The following is a 26,776-nucleotide window of genomic DNA, read 5'->3' as shown; positions in this document are numbered from 1 at the left end:
AAAGGAGCCAGTCCTGGATCCTGGATGTGCCCCTCTGGGGCTGTGCTGCCAGCCTGGCCTGTCCCAGGGAGTGTCACCCATTGCCCAGCTGCAGCAGGAATTGAACCAGCCTGGCATTCCCTGAGCCACTGAGCACGGAAGGAGTGAGAGGTCACACTGAGGTTGCTTAGGGATTGCTTGGCCTTGGCATCAGGATTAGACCCTGACCACACCAGAGTGAGGAGGAAATGTTTCACCCTTCCCTTGCAGTAGGGATGCCAGAGGTATTCCAAGAATCACAAGCTGTAAAGTGGAAGTTTATTGTAAAACTTAGCTCACAAGATCAGCGAATTGTGAACAAGAACAACACAGAGGCAGAGGAAACAAAGCACTTTCATTTAAACTTCTGCCCTTGATAGGGATTTCCTTGCAAGCTGTAGTTGCTCCTGAGACTTGCTGTGGCTTTCTGGGTTTGGTGGGATTTGTGCAGTTCCACAGTGGCCCCAGGGTGGCTTCCCCTTCCCACCCCTCTGGTGCACAGCTGCTGCCTCTGCTGCCTGCTGAAGGCTCCAACTGAGGGCCAGTGACTCCCAGGGAAGAGGCTTTTCCCTGGCCCTGCCTCCAGGAGAGCCCCCTTGATCCAAGTGAACACAGCAGCTGGAATATGAAAATAGAAGGAAAAATCTATAACACAACACAAAATGCTCTCCCACCCTCTCCAGTAAAATGAGTGCAAGCAAAGAGTCCTTCCAGATCAGCTTCCTTCTGGAATAAGAGTACAGATCCTGGGGTCTGACACTGGAATTGTTCTGCTACAGCTCCATGTTCTTACTCTGTTCTTTGGGGATGGAAAGTCAGGGAAAGAAGTGCAAATATATTGCCAAAGCATTTGATGCAAGCAGTGAGTGAGGAGGATGGCTGGTGTGAGGGACATCAAAATGTGCCTTCAATTTAGAAAGAGACAGTTTTTCCTATAGGATTCCATTTTCCCTGCAAATGGCCACAGCATGCTGTGTATAGACTTTTTGACTGAACAATTTTTTTTCCAGTGGTAAACCAGGCTATGAGTTTCACAGATTTCACAGAGCTTTCTCCACCCTGCAGCTAAAGGAGAGAGCCATGAAAGGCACCAATAAAGGTGGAATTATTCTGCCTAAAGGACACAGAAAGAAGAAATATTCTTGGAGTCACACAAGGCCCAGGGTCCCAGGAGCCACTGAAGAACAGCGGCAGAGTTTAGGTGATATTCCCTCTTTCCTGATCACAGCTCTATTTTCCTGGTGTCACCTGCTTCTGCTGTTGGCTTGAACATTTCTGAGGAGGAAAAGCCTTCAGGCATCATTTCCACCTGTGACCAACCTCCAAGGAAAAGAGGGCAGAGCACTGTGTTGCCATTCCCTGTGGGTCACTCTCATGCTTCTCACCAGCTCCTTCATAGGTCACTGTGGGCTTCATTGTCCTGTTTTCTGTCCAGCTTAGCTTTTGTTGGGACTCTGTTCTCCAGGCCTTGCTGCTCTCCGCTGGTCTCCATCCTGTGCCCTTCCCCAGCAGATCCTAAATCTGACATTCCTTCCATTCCCCACACAGGACTGGGGCTGATAGTATGCCCAGAGCTGTGCTGCTGTAGGATCCTTTCCCTTGGGCTGATTCCCATTCCCCTCATAGGCTCTGGGATCCTGTGTGCTCTTGGAACACTCTGGGACAGGGGAAGGTTTATCCACACCCCGACCTGACTTTCTCCTGTCTATCCTGGTGAGGAGTGGGGTTGCCCTTCCCTGCAGGATCCCAGGCAGAAATCTGTGCTGCCCTTCCCTTGTGGCTGCAGGCAAGGCCAGGCTGTGGCCAGGTGGGGAAGGCTCTCCTTGTGCCCAGGCAGGGCTGGGAACACAGGGCTGGGCATGGATGGGACTTGCAGATGAGTCAGGATGTGTTTGGGATCACCCCTGTGCCCAGGCTGGACTCCTCTCCCCTGGCAGTGCCTGCCTGGCAGGGCCACCCCTGGCATGAGACAGTGCCAGAGTGCTCCTGTGTGCCAGGGCCAGCTCTTCCAGAGGGGATCCATCCAGGCTCAGGCAGCAGCAGGGAAAGGCTGGGCTGAGCTCAGCCCCGAGGCTGGAGAGAGGCTGCAGGAGAGCCTGGGAGCAGAAACTGGGCAGCTCAAGGGAAATGGGACACATCCCATGCATGGTTCCTACAGGAAGCTGGGCAGAGCAGATCACCCTGCACCTCTTGCTTTTAGCTCTCCTACAGATGCCTGTTGGAAATTGTTGCAGCTTTTTCACACATATTTTGTGTTGTTGTGGATCCCCCACAAGGTACAGCGTGTACTTCACCAAATCCAATGGCTGTACAGTCATAGTCGCTGTACGGTTGGCTTATGCTGAACCTGAATAGGGGAAAGAAGTCAAATTTGGTTACATTCCTGACATGCAATGAAATGCAGAGTGGCACCTGGCCTGGCTGCTAAGCTGTGTTACTGCCCCTGGGAGCAGGAACTGCCTTGCTGGAATCTCCCTCCCATTCCTCACTGCTGTTCCCCACATTTCCCACCAAAGGTTCTGGGCAACGCTTTCCCATCCAGAAACATTCTCCATCTTTGGTTCCCTCCAGCCAATGGTGCTGACATCACCCTCTCTCTCTTGTCCCTGCCTCCTGTCCCCTTCTTTTCCCCAGGGAGCTGCATCCAGGCAGATCCTTCCTTCCCCAGCAGAACTCCAGCTGTGTCCTCTCCTGCCATCCCTACAGGACAGCCCTGTGTTCCCTGGCCCTGCAAGGCTCCCTTGCCTTGGCCCAGGCTTGTGCGGAAGCACCTGCACCTCCAGCAATCAGCTTCCCCCACAGCACAGTCCCTGATCTCCCTTGGGCTCTCTGCTCTTTGCTCTGCCTTTGGCATTTTCCTCTTCCCAGACACTTCATGGCAGGGACTTGCTGGAAGGAGCTCACATGGCTGGGTCATGTTCCACGTTGTTGATCCACTTCCACTTCTGCTCCTCTGGAGAGTATGTGAGACCAAGGAAGTAGTAGTTATGTCTTGATTGTGAGAGCAGGTAACTCTGGAAAGGAAGCCAACAATGGGAACACATGAAAATGACATTTTCTTGAGCAGAGGCCCAGAAGGCTCAGGGCTAAACAGGCAGCACAGAGAGTGCAGTGTGCATCCAGCCAAAACACCTCTGCCCACTGCTCCAGAGATTGCATTTCTCCCTTTTGGAGGCCCCTTATGAATATAACAAATGTAAGAATACACCTGTGGTGTCACTACAGGTGTAATTTGGAGCTTAACAGGTGTGATTAGATAGCTGTGGGCACTTTTCCCTTTGGATGGGGGTGGCAAAGCCTTTTCAGGTTTTGTCCCAGCCATGGCTCTCCCAAAGAAGTGTCTGCTAAAGCTCCATGGCCTGTATGCTAAATCCCTGGAAAAGCCCAGCCAGCTGGGCAGGGCCTTTGCTCCTTGCCATGGGATCAGGCCTGGGCACAGGAGCTTCCAGGGACAGGAGTGCAAGGCCCAGGAGGCCTCTCCCTGTGCAGGCCTTTGCTGCCACTGCCAGGCCTGGGCTGTGCATGGCTGGCAGCAGGTCCCAGAGCCCAAGGCCATGGGACAGGAGCTGGCACAAGTGTCACTGCTGAGCCCTTGGCCTGGCAGCTCCAGCCCCCCGAGCAGCTGCCCCAGGAGTTGGATCTCACCAGCTCTTCCTTGCTGTCAATGACCACCAGTTGTGAGTCCATGGCAGTGCATTCTGCACGGGAGGCATTCCAGTCCTTTGGTTCGCTCTCTGGAGAAAAGAAGTAGCATTTTCTGCCATGTTTCCTCCATGCTGTCGGGCAGACTGCAGAAGGGAAGAAGAGGTGTGTAAAATCCATTTTGACACTGACCAAAGGATTCCACAACAATGGGAGATAGAGAGCCCATTCCAGCCCCAGAAATGCCTGTGTGCTCCTGCTGAGCATTGTCAGCAGAGCACCAGGGATCCCCCAGAGCCTCTGGAGCTGATGGCAGCCCAGAATCAGCAGGCAGGAGCCAGACAGGGAGCAGCAGCACAGCAAACATGATCCAGCCTTGCCCAGCTTTGCTCAGGGCATACAGAGAAATGCTCAGGGCACAAAAGCAGCCCCCAGATCCCCACAGTCTGGTCTGCCTGATGCAGAATTGGGCAGCTGAGGTGTCACTGGCAGCACCAACATTTGTGTGCATTGCCAGGCAGGGCAGCAGGAGGAGCAGGGAGGGGCAGCTGGAAAGGGGATGGGGTTCAGGGAGACAGAGCCTGCAGGAGACACTTTGGTTGGGGATCCAACAGCTCCTGAAGGGCAGCCTGGAATTGCACTGAGGTCACAGGCTGGCAATGGAGGGGCCTTGGGAAAGCAGCACAGGCACATTGTCCATCCTGCTCCCTGCAGGGCTGGGTGCCTGAGGGATTGTTCCTCCTGTGCCTTCCCTGCCTCCCATTGCTCTGCTCTGGCAGCACAGAGGCATCAGCTCTTCCCTGGGGAACAGGAATGCAGAGCTGAGCCTGCACTGCTTCCAAAGGAGCTGCAAATGCAAACCCTCCATGGGCTCCAGAGCTCATCCTGGGAGCGTCCCAGGGTAGGGTTTGTACTCCTGACATGGCAGAGGGGTTGTTGTTTTCCTTCTGAACAAAATCCTAAGAGAGTTCCTTTTCTCTCCCCTTTAACCATCAATCCAACAGACTTCTGGCACCTCCCTTTGGAAAGACAGAGGATTGCCTACCTGGTGCCCTTTCTGGGATGTGGGACAATGTTGTTGTGTCCTCTTGAATGGTGCGGGACGATGTTGTTGAGCCCTTTTGGCTGCCTGCAGTGGGACCATCTGGAATTAAGAACACAAGTTCTGCTTGCAAGGAGTGGCCACTGAGCCAGGCACTGTCAGAGCTCTGCTGGACCTCTCTCACCCCCCATCACCCAACACAGAATGCAAACTCTGCCTCTTTGCTCATGGGTCTACTATAAAAATCATAAAATGGCCATGTTGAGTAAAAGGCAACACTTGAATTCATTTACACAGCTTGTATCTTAATTTTGATTTTGTTCCTTGAGTTCCATCTAGATAACAAGTTTCTTAATGTGTATAAATTTCAGGTCACTAAAGCAGTACTGAACCCACAAAAGAGCTTTAACTAAAGCCAGCCCTGGATCCAAGTCTAATGACTCCTCTTTCCATGTTAAAGCTGCAGTAAATGCTAATTACACTTTGTTACTTTGTGCTGCTTTGAATTTATTTAATTCTTCCCTTCCTTGGTTGTTAGACATTTTATAAATATTAGGACACTGTCAGATATCAATCCCAAAATATTTGCTTTTAAAATTAAGAATGACTTGCCTCCCCCAGCCCTTTTTATTGAGTTCCAAGTGTCAACGGCTTTGCCATGTCTCTCCCATGTGCATCTCTGAGGAAGTGACAAACTGTGGGACTTGGGAGTGATTGGTTGTGGCAGCATCTCAAGTTTTCTCAGCTACCAAAGGATGGAAAGAAGAAATGACATGTGAAATTTAAAGGTGAAACCTTGATAAAATTCAGAGGAAGAATCAAATGGATTTTTCCTGGTGTAGATAAGAATACATTTTACACCAGATATCATTTATCAGTTAATGTAAGTTAAAAATTGTTATGAATTCAGTGCAGAGACTGAGCACAAGGTTTTAATTGAAATAAGCTGCAAATAGATTCTATTCATTTGCAACTTCGATGCTTTTTTGAAATGAGATTAAATTCAAAATATTGTAAGATATTTGGTGTCATATCCCTATGCCATAAGACAACATCATCACCTTGAAATATTCTCAAGGATTGCAATCATAAGACCAAAAGGCATTATTTGATCCTCACTGGTTTCTTCAAAATATTTGCATCATTAATATGTCAGTGTTTGATCACTGTTGTTTTCCCTTTTGTCATAGATTTTTTTCTTTTGGAATTTTGAACCTTCAAACACCTTGGCTTTTTGCAGATTTCCTTCTACAGCCATGGGAGGCTAAAAATTGTTGTCCTTGGCTTTCACACCAGACTTCCATTCCTCCTGACTTTGGATGTCCTGGCCTGGACATCAGGCAGAGACAGAGAGACACAAATTAATTGCCAGTGTTACATTTCTAGCAGGACTTACATGGGAGTGTCCAAGACAGGGTGAGGGCCACTACAATGGGAACCAGGACAACAACCAGGACAGACACTTGTGTTCTGGAACAATGGCTTTGACCTGCAGAGGGACAGAAACTTAAAGATCAGGGAAAGAGCTGGACAGAGCCCCTTTGCTCTGCATTCCAAGGTGCCTTTTCAGGCTCCCACTGGGACTCTGGATCATTCCAGGTTGGCAGGCTGGAGCCAGGCTCAATGTCCTGGTGCTTCCCCACTGCCTCTGGAGCCCTGTGCTCAGGGAACTGAACAGATCCCAACCTGCCATGGCTTTGAGGAGAGGGGAAAAGCTGGAGAGCCATCATTCAGGAAAGGGAGATGGATCCAGCCTGTTTCAGGAAGTGCAGAAGGTGCTTAATATGCCAAATTGTTTTATAGAAGAATGGTTTTATAGAAGAAGAGCAACCCTGCATGCCAGCCAAGCAAAGCAGGGAATTCATTCCCCACTTGCCATGGGCAGGCAGGCTTTCAGCCAGGCCCAGGACAGCAGCTTCCATCCCAAGGAACAGTGGCTTGGGAAGAGGGAATTTCCTGGAGAACTGCCAAACTGGGTTAGTGAGGGGGCTCTGGCAGTCAGAATTTTGTCTGGGTCTGAGGAAGACACCCCATCCATCAGAGCTGGATGGTCTTTAAAGAGCACTGCCCTGTGACCAAGAAGGGATCTGGGATCCCTGATGCCAACCCTTTGCATTTTCATCCTGTCTGATGAAATTACATGGCAGTAATTAAACTGAGTTTCCAGCACTGAAACAATTTAGACTTAAAAAAATTAATTCAATAACAAATATCCTTTTTCATGCTCCAAACCTGCCTCCCAGATCCAAGGGAACTGGCTGCCATTCTCTCCCATTGAAGCTGAACTGGGAACATTTCCTTGGTCTCCCAAGATTCTTTGTGTAATTTGGTATCAGATTTGCTTCATGCAGAGGTTTTTGTGTGAGGCCCTTGGTGCCATTGAGTTTCTAAAATAATTTGCATGATTTAGTCAGAATCTGTGATGGATTGTGGGAGTGTCTCCAGTTTGCTCAACTATCAAAGGATGGAAAGTAATGAGCAAAACCATCAGAAATTTAAAACTGATTCCTTGAAAACTTTAAAGGAAGTACCACATGGCTCTGATTCTTTGTTGTGGATGGAACATATGATGTTTTCTTTTTCTAAAAGATAATGTGTTGTTATAAATTGGGTATGCATGTAGAAATTGAGCATGTAGAAATTGAGCAAAAGGCTTTTATTTGAATAAGGAGAAAACAACTCCCTTTAAGATATAACTTTGAACTTTGCTGTCTTTTTCAAATGAATTTTTATTCTAAATATTTTAAAGATTTTTGGCGTCACATCTTAATGCCACAATAAATTATCATTGCCTTGATATATTCTCACCTATGCCCATTAACATGTCAACAGGCATTATCTTATTTTGTTTCCTGAAAGCATCTGTATAATAAATTCCTCAGTGTTTCAATATTGTCAGTTTTCACTTCTGTTTTTTTCTTTATTTTTCTTTTGCAATTGTAAACTTTCAAAACACTCTATGCTCTTGCGCATTTCCCTTTGCAGCCATGCTTGGCAAAAACCTGCTGTCCTTTACCTTCACACCAGACTTCTGTTCCTGCTGGCTTTGGATGTCATGGCCTGGACCTCAGTCAGTGGCAGAGAGACACAAATTAATTGCTGTTATTGCATTTATAGCACTTACATGGGAGTACCTGACACACAACAAGGAGCAGGAGCACGATTATCTCAGTGACCAGGACAGCAACTCGTGTTGTGGAACAACAACTTCTTCCTAGAGACAGACAGAAACAAGTAAAAATTATGGCAACTCTTGGAATAATCCACCTTTTCCCTGCATTCCACGATGCCTTTTCAGGCTCCCAGTGGGACGCTGGAGCATTCCAGGTTGGCAGGCTGGAGCCAGGCTCAATGTCCTGGTGCTTCCCCACTGGCTCTGGAGCCCTGTGCTCAGGGAACTGAACAGATCCCAACCGGCCATGGCTTTGAGAAGAGGAGAAAAGCAGGAGAGTCCTCCAAGGCCTGGATTGCAGAAGGACACACAGAGGGTGTTTGGGTGACAGAGGGAGCTGCCTGAAGGAGAGAGGGCTCAGTAAAGAGGAGCTCAAAAGGGCTGCTCTGAGAGAATGGGATCCAGGCAGGATGGTTGGCTCTGCAGGAAACATTCCTGGCAGAGAAGATGAATCAATCCCTTGTGTCAGGATTGACTGAGTCAGAACTGGGCAGATCTTTCAGTTCAAGGCAGTTTCTTGTGAGGAGCCACAAGGACTGTAAAAGGTATGGCCTAAATACAACATGGATGTACTAACACATCCCAAGGGATCCCTGCTGGCAGATAATGCTAATGCTGGTTTTTAATCCCACTCTTAGAGCTCTCTTTCCACATGGGCACTGGGAGGTAACAGATCTGATGTGAATTCACAGTAAGAAAATATAGAAGAAAGTTCTAGAGGATCTCTGGGAACATCAGCTCTGCTGTCCTGAGCACACACCAGCAGAGTGGTTTAGGTTGGAATTGACCTTTTCACATCCCTGAGCCCAGCTCCCCTGCTCAGGGGTTGGCCAGAGCAGGATGTCCAGGACCAAGCACAGGCAGGTTGGAATATCTCTGGGATGGTGACTCTACAGCTTCTGGCATTAGGAATTCCCTGAGGGAAGGCCCAGGAAGTCCCTGAGGGAAATGTGAGAGTGTCGTTTGTGAAACCATGACAGGAAAGTATCTTCAATGTCCTTTCTCTTCTTCCTCATCTCCTGTTGTTCACTTTTCACTGCTGGTCTCTGAGTGTCCCATTCAGTTCACAAATGGGGAGAATGGTTAAAATGTGGAAGCCTGAAAACTGCAGATATTTGCAAAATGTGGATGTGTGACAGAGTTATGGGATAAATGCAAGCCAGCAGGGAAGAATGCACATGGACAAGTGTGAAGTTTAATGATGTGGGTACAAAATAAGACATAGGATGTTCCATATTTCTGAAACACTCAAACCCATCCTGCTGCCCAGCACTGAGCCCCCTTGGTTCTATCTCCACACAAAGATAAGATTTTCTATCAGTTTAAGTGCATTCTGCTGGCTTATGGAATTAATGTCAGTACTTTGTTGTACTTTGTGGTTTTCCTTCTGAACAAAATCCTGACAGAGTTTCTTTGTGTTCCCCTTAACCATCAATCCAACAGGGGCTTCTGGACACTCCCTTTGCAAAGACAGAGGGTTGCCTACCTGGTGCCTCCTCATGGCTGGGGGGTAACTCTGTTGATTCCTCTTGGCTGCTGGGGGACAATGGTGCTGAGACATTTTGGCTGCTGGAGGTCAGTGCTGTTGAGTCCTGTTGGCTGCCTGCAGTTGGACCATGCAGAAATGAGAATACAATTGTTATTGCAATGACTGTCCCCTGTGCCAGGCACTGTCAGAGCCCTGCTGGACCTCTTTGGCTGCCCCATCACACAACACAAAATGCCACCTCTGCCTCTTTGCTCACTCCTGGCAAACAGCCCTCAAAGCTGCAGCACACACCAAGGTGTTCCCTTCCCAAGGGCCAAAGCCCAGAACTGACCCAGAACTGCTCCAGCCCTTCCCAGAGCAGAGGTGGATGTGATTCACAGCACACAGGGAGCCACAGCAATGAGAGACAAACCACAGCAAGCCCAGATTCTGTGCTCCATTAAATGCAGCCAATTTCACCTCGTTCTGTTGTCTTGGTTTATTATTTCTTTTTAAATTGTCCTTGCTCTGGTATTGAACATTTTGTACACATCAGAGCACTATCAGCTAAGTTCCCTGAACTCTTTGCATTGAAAAGCAAAACGCAATTACCCCACACAATCCTATGCTTTACACCAAATACATGAAAGTTTTTAGCATTTTTTCACCATGGGTAGCTCTGAGTAGTTGGGAGACTCTGGGATTTCAGTGTGATTGGCTGTGGAAACCCTTCAGACTTATTCAATGATCAAATTATGGAAAGAGAAAATGAGAAATATATGACAGTTAAAACTCATTCCTTGAAAACTTTTAAAGGAAAAGCTGTAATAATTACACACATTGTTTCATGCAGATCAGAACATTTTCTTTCTATGGAATTAATGTGTCTTTCTAGGTAGCTCCGAGATTGTTATGAGCTCAGTGATATCTATGCAGACACTGAGCACAAGGCTTTTATTTCAGGAAGGTGACAAAAATTCAATGACAAAAATTGAAGGTGTAACTTTGCTGTCTCTCTCAAAGGAGCTTTTATTCCTAATTATTTTAAGGGATTTGGTGTCACACCTGGGTGCCATGATGCAATATCAGCATCCCAAAACATTCTCAAGGATTACAATCTGATCAAGGTCATGCATTATCTGATCTTGACTTGTTTCTTCAAAAGCTTTTCTATCATGAATTGTGTAGTGTTTGAACCTTGTCACTTCTCAATTGGATTTTCTCTTTTTATCTCCTGGATTTTAAAATTTTCAGACCACCTGACATTTCTTTTACAGATTTCCTCTCACAGCCATGGGTGGCTGAAAACTGCTGTCCTGTGCCTTCACAGCAGACTTCCATTCCTCCTGGCTTTGGATGCCATGGCCTGGACATCAGGCAGTGGCACACAGACACCATTTACGTGCCAGTGTTCCATTTCCAGCAGGACTTACCCGTGGTGAGTGTCAGATACAGGGCTATGGCCAGCAGGAGGATGATCACCAGCAGGACAGCGAGCAGAGCAGCAGCTCGTGCTCTGGAACAATGGCTCTGACCTACAGAGGGGCAGAAACATCACGGTGTGGGGAGCAGCTGCACAGAGCCCCTTTGCCCTGCATTCCAAGGTGCCTTTTCAGGCTCCCACTGGGACTCTGGAGCATTCCAGGTTGGCAGGCTGGAGCCAGGCTCAATGTCCTGGTGCTTCCCCACTGCCTCTGGAGCCCTGTGCTCAGGGAACTGAACAGATCCCAACCGGCCATGGCTTTGAGGAGAGGGGAAAAGCAGGAGAGTCCTCCAAGGCCTGGATTGCAGAAGGACACACAGAGGGTGTTTGGGTGACAGAGGGAGCTGCCTGAAGGAGAGGGGGCTCAGTAAAGAGGAGCTCAAAAGGGCTGCTCAGAGAGAATGGGATCCAGGTACAAAGCCACTCTTTGCTCAAAGCTAAAGATCAGTACCTGGAAATATTTGTGCACAAAACAAGAAAAGAGTTGGTAGATATTCTCCAAAATTCACAAGAAGAGAAACATTAAAATATTATTGAAAATGTGTAAAAATTTGAAATTGCAATGAAAGTGAACATTTATTCAGGTGACATCAATTGTGGTTTCCTGTCAAGTTAGCTGAGAATGCATTGGTCAAAAGAGGTTAAAACCCAATTTCCTGGGATATTAATAACTCCAGTTATCTGAAAAGAGATGCAGAAGGTTCACACTTTGTGCAAAAGAAAATGCATTGGATGGCATGAAATAATTTCTGCCAGAGTGAAAGAATGGTTAGAAAAAAGGGAAGAAAAATGAAAATGAAATACAGAGACACACAGCAGGAAGTCTTTTAATTTATAGGATGTACTTTTATGGCAGATAGTGCAAAACCAGTGCAAACATACATGCAACCATTTTAAACTCATTAAAGAAAGATAAATCATTGGTTAGAATTTTGCAAAGTGTTTGATCCCAAATCAGACTAAAGCTATCCATGAAACATTTCACACTGGTGCATTCAACAAGCAGTTGGTACAGCCAGAGCAGGAGCAGAAGCCCCCAGGCAGTGCCTGCTGTGCTCAGGGAGCAGGAGCAGCTGTGCAGGAGACTGCTGTGAGCACCAGCAACAGCAGCCACTCCATCCTGAGCAGTTTGCTGCAGCAGTCTCAATCTGCTGGGGCACAACAGGCCAGGGCCAGCAGCAATGGATGTTCAGCTCTGGAATGCTCTCCAAAATGGATAAAAACCACTCTTAATCTCACCCCAGAGACGCTGCCTGACACTAGATCCTTAGCAAGAGAAAAGTAGATCTCCCAACAACTTGCCTTTGTAAGTATCAACAACCCTCTCTGGACGCTCCAGGTGCAGTTTTCCAGCCCTGGCCCTCATGTTTCCCTTGGGCTCTTTGGGGCTGTGGTGCTGCAAGGAACTCTCCCAAGAGATGTGGGAGAGGGAGTGGAGAATGCAAAGAAAGCTCAGTGCCCAGCACTGGACGTACCTTGGCCATCAGGGATGGTTTGTAGCCTGGCTCTGGGTGGTTCAGGCAAGTTGAGGTCAGAGTCAATGACATTTTCTGCCATTCTGGTTCCACTCTGCTCTCTCCTGCCTCGGCTGTTGTGACAGTGACACTCTGGGCTGGGCACGACTCAGAGCTCCCTCCCCTCTCCAACCTTCAGCAGGAAGTTCTTCACTCTACCGGTCATTTAGAAACTTCTAATGAAAAGGGAAGTCTATTTCTACTTCATCTTTTGAAGGTTCAGGGTTTTGTGTCAGTAACATGAGGAAATACAAGTTCATTGTCTCCGTGATGTATTCTGAAAAATCCCTTCACCAGGATTTCTTCTTCTGGGAAGCTGAGGAGCCTCAGAAAAGAATGAAAACAAGAATTATCTGATTGTCTGGAAATGTGGTCTGGAGATCATTTTCCAACAGGTCCGTCTTTGATTGGTTCCATGTGAATTTTTCTCAATTAATGACCAGACACCATCATCTGTGTCAGACTGTGAGGGGTCAGTGACAAGCTTTCATTATCATACTTGTGAAGCCTTCTGAAGTCTCCCTTCTCTTTCTTTAGTATAGTTTTAGTATATAATTTCTTTTAATATAATATAATAAAATTATTGTTGAAGATTGCAATACAAGACATTTTCAATTACCATCTGTATGGCAGATTATCTTTTGTCAAGTGGGCAGTTTGCCTTGTCTCTCTCTCTGAGTGACCTCAATCACTCCTCCCTCAGGAGGGAACATCTGTTGATAACAGGCATTGAATATCAGTGCATGACTGATAAGAACTGTAAGATCCCACTGTGAGATGCTCCGCCCAGAGGGAGGAGCCAAGCATTGCTACCCAGATATAATCCGGAGGTTTTTGATACACCAGGATGGCTTTCTCCACTGGAATATACAGAGGAACAGCAGCTGCCTCTTTCTTCAGAGGAAGAATACATCCTTCCCTGCAGGAACCCCTGCCCCAACAGAACCCCACCTGACACCCCAGGAGGACTGCAGCAACATTTCCAATTGTACTGCTACCAACACCCTGACCCACAGGGTGTCAGGTTGGGTTCTGACTCTGTCACTGTTGTTCTCATGTACTGCATTCTTTACTTTATCCTTTTTTTTTTTCTTCCTTATTAAAGAACTCTAATTTCCTGCTCCCATATTTTTACCAGAGAGCCCTTAATTTAAAATTTATAGAAGTTCAGTGGGGTGGAGAGGCTTGGCATTCTCCATTTCGGGGGAGGCTTCTGCCTTCCTTAGCAGACTCCTGTCTTTCCAAAACAAGACAATTCTAAATCAGCCTTCTGAGAACATGGAGACAAATTGTCATCCCTCACCTCATCCTGGGAACCTCACAACACCACAGTTCATGGTTTCCCTGAGGTCCTCTGTGTTGGGAAGTGGTTCTGGGTTGGAAGTGTCTTGAGTTCCCAAAGCTTCACCCACTCACACACAAGCACTGCTTTGTGTTTTGGAAAGAAAAGCTTTATTCCATGCAATGGAGAGGAGAGGATCTGTACAGGGGCCCAGCAGTCAGCCCAGACACCTCAGGGCACCTCTCTGGGGGGACCCAGAGCACATCCATAGAGCTGCCCTGTCCTGTGAGCACGCTCCAAGGAAAAGAGGGCAGAGCACTGTGTTGCCATTCCCTGTGGGTCACTCTCATGCTTCTCACCAGCTCCTTCACAGGTCACTCTGGGTTTCATTGTCCTGTTTTCTGTCCAGCTCAGCTTCTGTTGGGACTCTGTTCTCCAGGCCTTGCTGCTCTCTGCTGGTCTCTATCCTGTGCCCTTCACCAGCACATCTGAGATCTGACATTCCTTCGACCCCTCACACAGGATTGGGGCTGATATTATGCCCTGAGCTGTGCTGCTGTAGGATCCTTTCCCTTGGGAAGATTCCCATTCCCCTCACAGGCTCTGGGATCCTGTGTGCTCTTGGAACAGTCTGGGACAGGGGAAGGTTTATCCACACCCACACCTGACTTTCTCCTGTCCATCCTGGTGAGGAGTGGGGTTGCCCTTCCTTGCAGGTCCCAGGCAGAAATCTGTGCTGCCCTTCCCTTGTGGCTGCAGGCAAGGCCAGGCTGTGGCCAGGTGGGGAAGGCTCTCCTTGTGCCCAGGCAGGGCTGGGAACACAGGGCTGGGCATGGATGGGACTTGCAGATGAGTCAGGATTTGTTTGGGATCACCCCTGTGCCCAGGCTGGACTCCTGTCCCCTGGCAGTGCCTGCCTGGCAGTGCTACCTCTGGCATGAGACAGTGCCAGAGTGCTCCTGTGTGCCAGGGCCAGCTCTTCCAGAGGGGATTCATCCAGGCTCAGGCAGCAGCAGGGAAAGGCTGGGCTGAGCTCAGCCCCGAGGCTGGGGAGAGGCTGCAGGAGAGCCTGGGAGCAGAGACTGGGAAGCTCAAGGGAAATGGGACACATCCCATGCATGGTTCCTACAGGAAGCTGGGCAGAACAGATCAGCCTGCACCTCTTGCTTTTAGCTCTCCTACAGTTGCCTGTTGGAAATTGTTGCAGCTTTTTCACACATATTTTGTGTCGTTGTGTATCCACCACAAGGTGCAGCGTGTACTTCACCAAATCCAATCACTGTGCAGAGATAGTCTCGGTAAGGTCCAGATATATGGAACCTGAATAGCGAAAGAAAGTAAAATTTGGTTACATTCCTGGCATGCAGTGAAAGGCAGAGTGGCACCTGGCCTGGCTGCTAAGCTGTTTTTTGGCCACAGGGATCAGAATCTGCCTTGCTAGGATTCCCTCCCATTCCTCACTGCTGTTCCCCACATCTCCACAAAAGATTCTGGGCAATGCTTTCCCATCCAGAAACATTCCCCTGCTTTGGTCCCCTCCAGCCAATGGTGCTGACATCACCCTCTCTCTCTTGTCCCTGCCTCCAGTGTCCTTCCTTTCCCCTGGGAGCTGCATCCAGGCAGATCCTTCCTTCCCCAGCAGAACTCCAGCTGTGTCCTCTCCTGCCATCCCTACAGGACATCCCTGTGTTCCCTGGCCCTGCAAGGCTCCCTTGCCTTGGCCCAGGCTTGTGCTGAAGCACCTGCACCTCCAGCAATCAGCTTCCCCCACAGCACAGTCCCTGATCTCCCTTGGGCTCTCTGCTCTTTGCGCTGCCTTTGGCATTTTCCTCTTCCCAGACACTGCATGGCAGGGACTTGCTGGAAGGAGCTCACATGGCTGGGTCATGTTCCACGTTGTTGATCCACTTCCACTTCTGTTCCTCTGGAGAGTGTCTGAGACCAAGGAAGTAGTAGTTATGTCGTGATTGCGAGAGCAGGTAGCTCTGAAAAGGAAGCCAACAATGGGAACACATGACAATGACATTTTCTTGAGTAGAGGCACAGAAGGCTCAGGGCTAAACAGGCAGCACAGGGAGAGTGCAGTGTGCATCCAGCCACAGCACCTCTGCCCACTGCTCCAGAGATTGCATTTCTCCCTTTTGGAGGCCCCTTATGAATACGTATACAATAACAATAACAATAACATTAAATAACAAATGCAAGAATATATCAGTGGTGCCATTACAGGTGCAACCTGGAGGTTAAGAGTTGTGACTTGATAGCTGGGGACATTTTTCCCTTTGGATGGGGGTGGTAAAGCCTTTTCAGGTTTTGTCCCAGCCATGGCTCTCCCAAAGAAGTGTCTGCTCAAGCTCCATGCTCTGTGTGCTAAATCCCTGAAAAAGCCCAGCCAGCTGGGCAGGGACTTTGCTCCTTGCATGGGATCAGGCCTGGGCACAGGAGCTTCCAGGGACAGGAGTGCAAGGCCCAGGAGGCCTCTCCCTGTGCAGGCCTTTGCTGCCACTGCCAGGCCTGGGCTGTGCATGGCTGGCAGCAGGTCCCAGAGCCCAAGGCCATGGGACAGGAGCTGGCACAAGTGTCACTGCTGAGCCCTTGGCCTGGCAGCTCCAGCCCCCCGAGCAGCTGTCCCAGGAGTTGGATCTCACCAGCACTTCCTTGCTGTCAATGACCACCAGGTCTGAGTCCATGGCAGTACATTCTGCACGGGAGGCATCCCAGTCCTTTGGTTCGCTCTCAGGAGAAAAGAAGTAGCATTTTCTGCCATGTTTCTTCCATGCTGTGGGGCAGCCTGCAGAAGGGAAGAAGAGGTGTGTAAAATCCATGTTGACACTGACCAAAGGATGCCAGAACAATGGAAAGGTCAGAGAGCCCATTCCAGCCCCAGAAATGCCTGTGTGCTCCTGCTGAGCATTGTCAGCAGAGCTCCAGGGATCCCCCAGAGCCTCTGGAGCTGATGGCAGCCCAGAATCAGCAGGCAGGAGCCAGACAGGGAGCAGCAGCACAGCAAACATGATCCAGCCTTGCCCAGCTTTGCTCAGGGCATACAGAGAAATGCTCAGGGCACAAAGCAGCTCCCAGATCCCCACAGTCTGGTCTGCATGATGCAGAATTGGGCAGCAGAGGAGCCAGTGGCAGCACCAACATTTGTGTGCATTGCCAGGCAGGGCAGCAGGAGGAGCAGGGAGGGGCAGCTGGAAAGGGGATGGGGTTCAGGGAGACAGAGCCTGCAGGAGACACTTTGGTTGGGGATCCAACAGCTCCTGAAGGGCAGCCTGGAATTGCACTGAGGTCACAGGCTGGCAATGGAGGGGCCTTGGGAAAGCAGCACAGGCACATTGTCCATCCTGCTCCCTGCAGGGCTGGGTGCCTGAGGGATTGTTCCTCCTGTGCCTTCCCTGCCTCCCACTGCTCTGCTCTGGCAGCACAGAGGCATCAGCTCTTCCCTGGGGAACAGGAATGCAGAGCTGAGCCTGCACTGCTTCCAAAGGAGCTGCAAATGCAAACCCTCCATGGGCTCCAGACCTCATCCTGGGAGTGTCTCAGGGGTAAGGTTTGTGCTCCTCACGCGGCAGAGGGTTGTTTTCCTTCTGAAGAAACTCCTGACAGAGTTCCTTTTCTGTCCCCCTTAACCATCAATCCAACAGACTTCTGGCACCTCCCTTTGGAAAGACAGAGGATTGCCTACCTGGTGCCCTTTCTGGGATGTGGGACAATGTTGTTGTGTCCTCTTGAATGGTGCGGGACGATGTTGTTGAGCCCTTTTGGCTGCCTGCAGTGGGACCATCTGGAATTAAGAACACAAGTTCTGCTTGCAAGGAGTGGCCACTGAGCCAGGCACTGTCAGAGCTCTGCTGGACCTCTCTCACCCCCCATCACCCAACACAGAATGCAAACTCTGCCTCTTTGCTCATGGGTCTACTATAAAAATCATAAAATGGCCATGTTGAGTAAAAGGCAACACTTAAGTTCATTTACACAGCTTGTATCTTAATTATGATTTTGTTCCTTGAGTTCCATCTAGATAACAAGTTTCTTAATGTATATAAATTTCGGGTCACTAAAGCAGTACTGAACCCACAAAAGAGCTTTAACTAAAGCCAGCCCTGGATCCAAGTCTAATGACTCCTCTTTATATGTTAAAGCTTCAGTAAATGCTAATTACACTTTGTTACTTTGTGCTGCTTTGAATTTACTTAATTTTTCCCTTCCTTGGTTGTTAGACATTTTATAAATATTAGGACACTGTCAGATATCAATCCCAAAATATTTGCTTTTAAAATGAAGAATGACTTGCCTCCCCCAGCCCTGTTTATTGAGTTCCAAGGGTCAATGGCTTTGCCATGTCTCCCCCATGTGCATCTCTGAGGAAGTGACAAACTTTGGGATTTGGGAGTGATTGGTTGTAGCAGCTTCTCAAGCTTTCTCAGCTACCAAAAGATGGAAAGAAGAAATAACAACTGAAATTTCAAAATGATTCCTTGAAAACTTTCAGAGGAAGTATCAAAAGGATTGATTTTTTTTCCTGAGGAAGACAAGAATAAATTTTCCACCAGCTATCATTAATCAGTTTATGTAAGGTAAAAATTGTTATGAATTCAGTGCAGAGACTCAGCACAAGGTTTTAATTGAAAAGCTGTAAATAAATTCCTTTCATTTCCAACTTTGATGCCTTTATGAAGTGAGATTTAATTCAAAATATTGTAAGATTTTTGGTGTCACATCCCTATGTCATAAGACAACATCATCACCTTGAAGTATTCTCAAGGATTGCAATCATAAGACCAAAAGGCATTATTTGATCCTCACTGGTTTCTTAAAACATTTGCATCATAAATTCCTCAGTGTTTGAAAATTATTGTTTTCCCTTTTGTCGCAGATTTTTCTTTTGGAATTTTGAACTTTCAAACACCTTGGCTTTTTGCAGATTTCCTTCTACAGCCATAGGAGGCTAAAAACAGTCATCCTTGGCTTTCACAGCAGACTTCCATTCCTCCTGTCTTTGGATGTCCTGGCCTGGACATCAGGCAGTGGCAGAGAGACACAAATTAATTGCCAGTGTTACAATTCTAGCAGGACTTACATGGGAGTGTCCAAGACAGGGTGAGGGCCACTACAATGGGAACCAGGACAACAACCAGGACAGACACTTGTGTTCTGGAACAATGGCTTTGACCTGCAGAGGGACAGAAACTTAAAGATCAGGGAAAGAGCTGGACAGAGCCCCTTTGCTCTGCATTCCAAGGTGCCTTTTCAGGCTCCCACTGTGAATCTGAAGCCTTCCAGATCTGCAGGCTGGAGCCAGGCTCAATGTCCTGGTGCTTCCCCACTGCCTCTGGAGCCCTGTGCTCAGGGAACTGAACAGATGCCAACCTGCCATGGCTTTGAGAACATGGAAAAGCAGGAGAGCTGTCATTCAGAAAAAGGGAGATGAATCCAGCCTGTTTCAGGGTGTGCTGAAGGTGTTTAATATGCAAAATTGTAGCTGGTTTTATAGAAGAAGAGCAACCCTGCATGCCAGCCAAGCAAAGCAGGGAATTCATTCCCCACTTGCCATGGGCAGGCAGGGTTTCAGCCGGACCCAGGAGAGCAGCTTCCATCCCAAGGAACAGTGGCTTGGGAAGAGGGAATTTCCTGGAGAACTGCCAAACTGGGTTAGTGAGGGGGCTCTGGCAGTCAGAATTTTGTCTGGATTTGAGGAAGAGGCACCATCCCTCAGAGCTGGATGGTATTTAAAGAGCCCTGCCCTGTGATCTAGAAGGGATCTGGGATCCCTGATGCCAACACTTTGTATTTTCATCCTGTGTGATGAAATTAAATGCCAGTAATTAAACTGAGCTTTCCAGCACTGAAACAATTATAAAAATTAATTCAATATCAAATATTCTTATTCATGCTTCAAACCTGTCTCCCAGATCCAAGGGAACTGGCTGCCATTCTCTCCCGTTGAAGCTGCACTGGGAACATTTCCTTGGTCTCTCAAGATTCTTTGTGTAATTTGGTATCTGAGGTGCTTCATGCAGAGGTTTTTGTGTGAGGCCCTTGGTGTCATTGAGTTTCTAAACCTAATTTGCATGATTTAGTCAGAATCTGTGATGGATTGTGGGAGTGTCTCCAGTTTGCTCAACTATCAAAGGGTGGAAAGTAATGAGCAAAAGCATCTGAAATTTAAAACTGATTCCTTGAAAACTTTCAAAGGAAGTTCCACATGGCTCTGATTTTTTTCCTAGATGGAGATGATGATGTTTTCTTTTTCTAAAAGATAATGTCTTGTTATAAATTGAATATGTATATAGAGATTGAGCAAAAGGCTATTATCTAAATAGGGTAAAACCAACTGCCTTTAAGATGTAACTTTGAACTTTGCTGTCCTATTCAAGTGAGGTTTACTCGTAATTTTAAGATTTTTGATGCCATACCTTGAAGTGATAAAAAGTTATCTTCTCCTTAAAAGATTTTCACATATCCCACTTAAAAGGCCAGTAGTTATTATCTGCTTTTGTCTCCTCAAAACATTTGTATAAGGACTTCTTCAGAGTTTGAACATTGTCAGTTTTCAATGAGTTTGTTTTTTTTTTTCTGTTGCAATTTTAAACTTTCAAACCTCTTGATTCTCTTGCACATTTCCTCTTACAGATTTGGGTGGCTGAAAATTGCTGTCCTTTACCTTCACATCAGACCAGTGTTCCTGCTGGCCTTGGACGTCATGGCCTGGACCTCAGTCAGTGGCAGAGAGACATGAATTAATTGCTGTTATTGCATTTATAGCACTTACATGGGAGTACCTGACACACAACAAGGAGCAGGAGCACGATTATCTCAGTGACCAGGACAGCAACTCGTGTTGTGGAACAACAATTTCTTCCTAGAGAGAGACAGAAACATGTAAAAATCATGGCAACTCTTGGAATAATCCACCTTTCCCCTGCATTCCAAGATGCCATTTCAGGCTCCCACTGGGACTCTGGAGCATTCCAGGTTGGCAGGCTGGAGCCAGGCTCAATGTCCTGGTGCTTCCCCACTGGCTCTGGAGCCCTGTGCTCAGGGAACTGAACAGATCCCAACCGGCCATGGCTTTGAGGAGAGGGGAAAAGCAGGAGAGTCCTCCAAGGCCTGGATTGCAGAAGGACACACAGAGGGTGTTTGGGTGACAGAGGGAGCTGCCTGAAGGAGAGGGGGCTCAGTAAAGAGGAGCTCAAAAGGGCTGCTCTGAGAGAATGGGATCCAGGCAGGATGGTTGGCTTTGCAGGAAACATTCAGCAGAGAAGGTCCTGGCAGAGAAGATGAATCAATCCCTTGTGACAGGATTGACTGAGTCAGAACTGGGCAGATCTTTCAGTTCAAGGCAGTTCCTTGTGAGGAGCCACAAGGACTGTAAAAGGTATGGCCTAAATACAACATGGATGTACTAACACATCCCAAGGGATCCCTGCTGGCAGATAATCCTGGTTTTTAATCCCACTCTTAGAGCTCTCTTTCCACATGGGCACTGGGAGGTAACAGATCTGATGTGAATTCACAGTAAGAAAATCAGAAGAAAGTTCTAGAGGATCTCTGGGAACATCAGCTCTGCTGTCCTGAGCACACACCAGCAGAGTGGTTTAGGTTGGAATTGACCTTTTCACATCCCTGAGCCCAGCTCCCCTGCTCAGGGGTTGGCCAGAGCAGGATGTTCAGGACAAAGCACAGGCAGGTGGGAATATCTCTGGGATGGTGACTCTACAGCTTCTGCCATTAGGAATTCCCTGAGGGAAGGCCCAGAAAGTCCCTAAGGGAAATGTGAGAGTTTTGCTTGTATAACTATGACAGCAAAGTATCTTCAATGTCCTTTCTCTTCTTCCTCATCTCCTGTTATTCACTTTTCCCTGCTGGTCTCTGAGTGTCCCATTCAGTTCACAAATGGGGAGAATGGTTAAAATGTGGAAGCCTGAAAACTGCAGATATTTGCAAAATGTGGATGTGTGACAGAGTTATGGGATAAATGCAAGCCAGCAGGGAAGAATGCACATGGACAAGTGTGAAGTTTAATGATGTGGGTACAAAATAAGACATAGGATGTTCCATATTTCTGAAACACTCAAACCCATCCTGCTGCCCAGCACTGAGCCCCCTTGGTTCTATCTCCACACAAAGATAAGATTTTCTATCAGTTTAAGTGCATTCTGCTGGCTTATGGAATTAATGTCAGTACTTTGTTGTACTTTGTGGTTTTCCTTCTGAACAAAATCCTGACAGAGTTTCTTTGTGTTCCCCTTAACCATCAATCCAACAGGGGCTTCTGGACACTCCCTTTGCAAAGACAGAGGGTTGCCTACCTGGTGCCTCCTCATGGCTGGGGGGTAACTCTGTTGATTCCTCTTGGCTGCTGGGGGACAATGGTGCTGAGACATTTTGGCTGCTGGAGGTCAGTGCTGTTGAGTCCTGTTGGCTGCCTGCAGTTGGACCATGCAGAAATGAGAATACAATTGTTATTGCAATGACTGTCCCCTGTGCCAGGCACTGTCAGAGCCCTGCTGGACCTCTTTGGCTGCCCCATCACACAACACAAAATGCCACCTCTGCCTCTTTGCTCACTCCTGGCAAACAGCCCTCAAAGCTGCAGCACACACCAAGGTGTTCCCTTCCCAAGGGCCAAAGCCCAGAACTGACCCAGAACTGCTCCAGCCCTTCCCAGAGCAGAGGTGGATGTGAGGCACAGAACACAGGGAACCACAGCAAAGAGAGAGAAACCACAGCAAGTCCAGATTCTGTGCTCCATTAAATGCAGCCAATTTCACCTCATTCTGTTGTCTTGGTTTATTATTTCTTTTGAATTTCTCCTTTGGTATTGAACATTTTTTACACATCAGAGCACTATCAGATATGTGCCCTGAACTCTTTGCATTGGAAAACAAAAAGCAATTACCCCACACAATCGTATGTTTTACACCAAATACACAAAAGGTTTTGGCCTTTTTTTTACTGTGGTAACTACTATGAGTAGTTGGGAGACTCTGGGACTTGAGTGTGATTGGTTTTGGAAACCTTTTAGACTTATTTAATTATCACAATACCGAAAGAGACAATGAGAAATATCTGACAGTTAAAACTCATTCCTTAAAAACTTTCAACGGAAGGCTGTAATAATTATTAACATTTTTTTCATGGAGATGAGAATATTTTCGTTCTGTGGAATTAATGTGACTTTCAAGGTAGCTCAGAGATAGTTATGGGCTCAGTGATATCGTTGCAGACACTGAGCACAAGGCTTTTATTTCAGTAGGGTGACAAAAATACCTTGAACGTGTAACTTTGCTAACTCACTCAAAGGAGCTTTTATTCCTCATTATTTTAAGAGTTTTGGTGCCACATCTGGGTGCCATGATGCAATATCATTGTCTCAAAATATTCTCAAGGATTGCAATCTGATCAAGGTCATGCATTATCTGATCTTGACTTGTTTCTTCAAACCTTTTCTATCATGAATTGTGCAGTGTTTGAACCTTGTCACTTCTCAATTGGTTCTGGCTTTTTATCTCCTGGATTTTAAAACTTTCAGACCACCTGGCATTTCTTTTACAGATTTCCTCTCACAGCCATGAGTGGCTGAAATCTGCTGTCCTTTGCCTTCACAGCAGACTTCCATTCCTCCTGGCTTTGGATGCCATGGCCTGGACATCAGGCAGTGGCACACAGACACCATTCACGTGCCAGTGTTCCATTTCCAGCAGGACTTACCCGTGGTGAGTGTCAGATACAGGGCTATGGCCAGCAGGAGGATGATCACCAGCAGGACAGCGAGCAGAGCAGCAGCTCGTGCTCTGGAACAATGGCTCTGACCTACAGAGGGGCAGAAACATCACGGTGTGGGGAGCAGCTGCACAGAGCCCCTTTGCCCTGCATTCCAAGGTGCCTTTTCAGGCTCCCACTGGGACTCTGGAGCATTCCAGGTTGGCAGGCTGGAGCCGCGCTCAATGTCCTGGTGCTTCCCCACTGGCTCTGGAGCCCTGTACTCAGGGAACTGAACAGATCCCAACCTGCCATGGCTTTGAGGAGAGGGGAAAAGCAGGAGAGTCCTCCAATGCCTGGATTGCAGAAGGACACACAGAGGGTGTTTGGGTGACAGAGGGAGCTGCCTGAAGGAGAGAGGGCTCAGTAAAGAGGAGCTCAAAAGGGCTGCTCTGGGAGAATGGGATCCAGGCACAAAGCCACTCTTTACTGAAAGCTAGAGATCAGTACCTGCGAAGCTTTGTGCACAAAATAAGAAAAGAGTTGGTAGATATTTTCCAAAATTCACGAGAAACATTAAAATGTTATTGAAAATATACAAAACTTCAAATTACAATGAAAGTGAATATTTATTCAGGGGACATCAATTGTGGTTTCCTGTCAAGTTTGCTGAGAATGCATTGGTCAAAAGAGAATAAAACCTCATTTCCTGCAATATTGATAATTCCAGTCATTGGAAAAGAGATGCAGGGGGTTCACACTTTGTGCAAAGGACAAGCAATGGATGGGAAGAAATAATTTCTGCCAGAGTGAAAGCAGGGTTAGAAAAAAAGGAAAAGAAAAATTAAAATAAAATACAGAGACACACTGTATGAAATCTGTTAATTTTTAGGATGCACTTTTATGGCAGATATTGCAAAACCAATGGAAACATTTATGCAACAATTTTAAAGTCATAAAAAAAAGATAAATCCTTGGTTAGAATTTTTTGACGTGTTTGATCCCAAATCAGACTAAAGCTGCCCATGAAACATTTTTCACACTGGTGCATTCAAGCAGTTGGCACAGCCAGAGCAGGAGCAGAAGCCCCCAGGCAGTGCCTGCTGTGCTCAGGGAGCAGGAGCAGCTGTGCAGGAGACTGCTGTGAGCACCAGCAACAGCAGCCACTCCATCCTGAGCAGTTTGCTGCAGCAATCTCAGTCTGCTGGGGGACAACAGGCCAGGGCCAGCAGCAATGGATGTTCAGCTCTGGAATGCTCTCCAAAATGGATAAAAAGGACTCTTAATCTCATCCCAGAGACACTGCCTGACACCTGCACCTTAGCAAGAGAAAAGTAGATCTCCCAACAACTTGCCTTTGTAAATATCAACAGCCCTCTCTGGACGCTCCAGGTGCAGTTTTCCAGCCCTGGCCCTCATATTTCCCTTGGGCTCTTTGGGGCTGTGGTGCTGCAAGGAACTCTCTCAACAGATGTGGGAGAGAGAGTGGAGAATGCAAAGAAAGCTCAGTGCCCAGCACTGGACGTACCTTGGCCATCAGGGATGGTGTGTAGCCTGGCTCTGGGTGCTTCAGGCAAGTTGAGGTCAGAGTCAATGACATTTTCTGCCATTCTGGTTCCACTCTGCTCTCTCCTGCCTCGGCTGTTGTGACAGTGACACTCTGGGCTGGGCACGACTCAGAGCTCCCTCCCCTCTCCAAACTTCAGCAGCAAGTTCTTGACTCTTCCGGTCACACCTCAATGTGTAATTGAAGAGAAGTCTTGTAGGCAACGGGGTTCACGCACGGTAGGCATGGATGGAGACGAGATCTCTTTGAAGCCAATTCATGAAACTATCGGTTTATTACAAAGGGCGTGGGTGAAGGGCCCTGTTGCGAGCTGCCAGCCACAGCTCGGAGCAGGGCCCAGAGAGGAGAGGCTTAAAGTGTGAGAGAGTCAACCACAAAGATTTAAGAGCGGAGAGCATGTAGAAAGGAGGGGGTGAAGGAGTGCAGAGGGAAGACAAAGAGACAAAGAAAGAAAAGGGCGTAAACAGGAGCATGAGAGCAGGCAAAGAGATAAGGGAGAAGAGAGATAAGAGAGCGCAGAGAGCGAGCGAAAAGAGAGCAAAAGGAGCGAAAAGCTCCCGTTACAACACAATAAATCATCTTCGGTGTTGAATATGCAGATTCTCATTAACCAATCTACTACAGCATGCATATCTTATAACATTTCCACACAACCTATAGGAATCACTACATTACCATACTATGTTTACGTGTTAAACCCTAAATCTTATTCTTTGGGCCCTATCTGCCAAGTTGCAAGGCCAGCTCTGACTCTTAGGCCTGCCTGCTTGCAGAGGGAATTGTTTCCTCCGGGGGGATTACATTCAACTGGTCACAACTACGGTATCTCAAAGGTTGCTTTCATTTCAATCTCCTTTATAGTTTCTATATTCTCAAAATCTTTTGCCAGGCAGTCATATTTAAAAGGCTTTCTTGTTTCATCCTGCCCAACAAAGTCTATTTCTACTTCAGCTTTTGAAGGCACATGGTTTTATGTCAGGAACATAAAATACAAGTTCATTATTTCCATGTTATTTTCTGAAAAATCCCTTCCCCAGGATTTCTTCTCCTGGGAAGTTGAGAAGCCTCAGAAAAGAATGAAAACAAGAATTATCTGATTGTCTGGAAATGTGGTCTGCAGATCATTTTCCAACAGGTCCATCATTGATTGGTTCCATGTGAATTGTTTTCAATTAATGACCAATTCCCATCAGCTGAGTCAGACAATGAGGGGTCAGTCACAAGCTTTCATTATCATACTCGTGAAGCCTTTTGAAGTCTTCCTTCTCTATCCTTAGTATAGTTTTAGTATATAATTTCTTTTAATATAGCATAATAAAATTATTGTTGAAGATTGCAATGCAAGTTGTTTTCAATTACCATCTGTATGGCACATTGTCTTTTGTCAAGTGAGCTGTTTGCCTTGTCTCTCTCTCTGAGTGACCTCAATCACTCCTCCCTCAGGAGGGGACATCTGTTGATAACAGGCTATCGAATGTCAGTGCATGACTGATAAGAACTATAACATCCCATAGTGAGATGCTCCGCCCAGAGGGAGGAGCCAAGCATTGCTACCCAGATATAGTCCGGAGGTTTTGAGACACCAGGATGGCTTTCTCCACTGGAATCTCCAGAGGAACAGCAGCTGCCTCTTTCTTCAGAGGAAGAATACATCCTTCCCTACAGGAACCCCTGCCCCAATAGAACCCCTCCTGACACTTCAGGAGGACTGCAGCCACATTTCCAATTGGACTGCTACCAACACCCTGACCTGCAGGGTGTCAGGTTGGGTTCTGACTCTGTCACTGTTGTTCTCATGTACTGCATTGTTTACTTTATCCTTTTTTTTTTTCTTACCTATTAAAGATCTGTTATTTCCTGCTCCCATATTTTTGCCTGAG

At 47.3% G+C, this 26,776-nt stretch overlaps 2 protein-coding genes across 2 annotated transcripts; both read right to left on the bottom strand.

The window, feature by feature from the left end:
* Nucleotides 1-289: 289 nt before the first annotated feature.
* LOC102074525 (uncharacterized) lies at nucleotides 290-12,449 on the bottom strand. The gene is made up of 9 exons (XM_074539144.1): nucleotides 12,301-12,449; nucleotides 10,776-10,877; nucleotides 9,361-9,477; nucleotides 7,827-7,916; nucleotides 6,099-6,191; nucleotides 4,706-4,804; nucleotides 3,664-3,806; nucleotides 2,923-3,032; nucleotides 290-2,365 (listed from the first exon to the last, which is right to left on the bottom strand). Exons 1-9 carry the CDS (start codon nucleotides 12,380-12,382, stop codon nucleotides 2,224-2,226), a joined length of 978 nt encoding a protein of 325 aa, XP_074395245.1. The 5' UTR covers nucleotides 12,383-12,449; the 3' UTR covers nucleotides 290-2,223.
* A 3,043-nt stretch (nucleotides 12,450-15,492) lies between these two features.
* Nucleotides 15,493-24,975, bottom strand: LOC106629204 (uncharacterized). The gene is made up of 8 exons (XM_074540210.1): nucleotides 24,858-24,975; nucleotides 23,339-23,440; nucleotides 21,937-22,053; nucleotides 20,397-20,486; nucleotides 18,705-18,797; nucleotides 17,310-17,408; nucleotides 16,270-16,412; nucleotides 15,493-15,606 (listed from the first exon to the last, which is right to left on the bottom strand). The coding sequence occupies exons 1-8, from the start codon at nucleotides 24,937-24,939 to the stop codon at nucleotides 15,493-15,495; spliced, it is 840 nt and encodes a 279-aa protein (XP_074396311.1). The 5' UTR covers nucleotides 24,940-24,975.
* Between the last annotated feature and the right edge of the window lie 1,801 nt (nucleotides 24,976-26,776).

This window comes from Zonotrichia albicollis, chromosome 4 (assembly GCF_047830755.1).
Source record: "Zonotrichia albicollis isolate bZonAlb1 chromosome 4, bZonAlb1.hap1, whole genome shotgun sequence".
Classification (NCBI taxonomy): domain Eukaryota; kingdom Metazoa; phylum Chordata; class Aves; order Passeriformes; family Passerellidae; genus Zonotrichia; species Zonotrichia albicollis.
This window is presented reverse-complemented; position numbering and strand designations above follow the sequence as displayed.

Coding starts and splice junctions, on each gene's coding strand:
- LOC102074525 (XM_074539144.1), bottom strand. CDS start 12,382: ATGGCAGAAAATGTCATTGACTCTGACCTCAACTTGCCTGAACCACCC. Junction 9,478..10,775: donor GTATCTGACACTCACCACGG/GTAAGTCCTGCT, acceptor GTCCAACTGCAG/GCAGCCAACAGGACTCAACA. Junction 3,033..3,663: donor TTGACAGCAAGGAAGAGCTG/GTGAGATCCAAC, acceptor CTTCCTTTCCAG/AGTTACCTGCTCTCACAATC.
- LOC106629204 (XM_074540210.1), bottom strand. CDS start 24,939: ATGGCAGAAAATGTCATTGACTCTGACCTCAACTTGCCTGAAGCACCC. Junction 18,798..20,396: donor TGTGTGTCAGGTACTCCCAT/GTAAGTGCTATA, acceptor GTCCCTCTGCAG/GTCAAAGCCATTGTTCCAGA. Junction 15,607..16,269: donor TTGACAGCAAGGAAGTGCTG/GTGAGATCCAAC, acceptor CTTCCTTTTCAG/AGCTACCTGCTCTCGCAATC.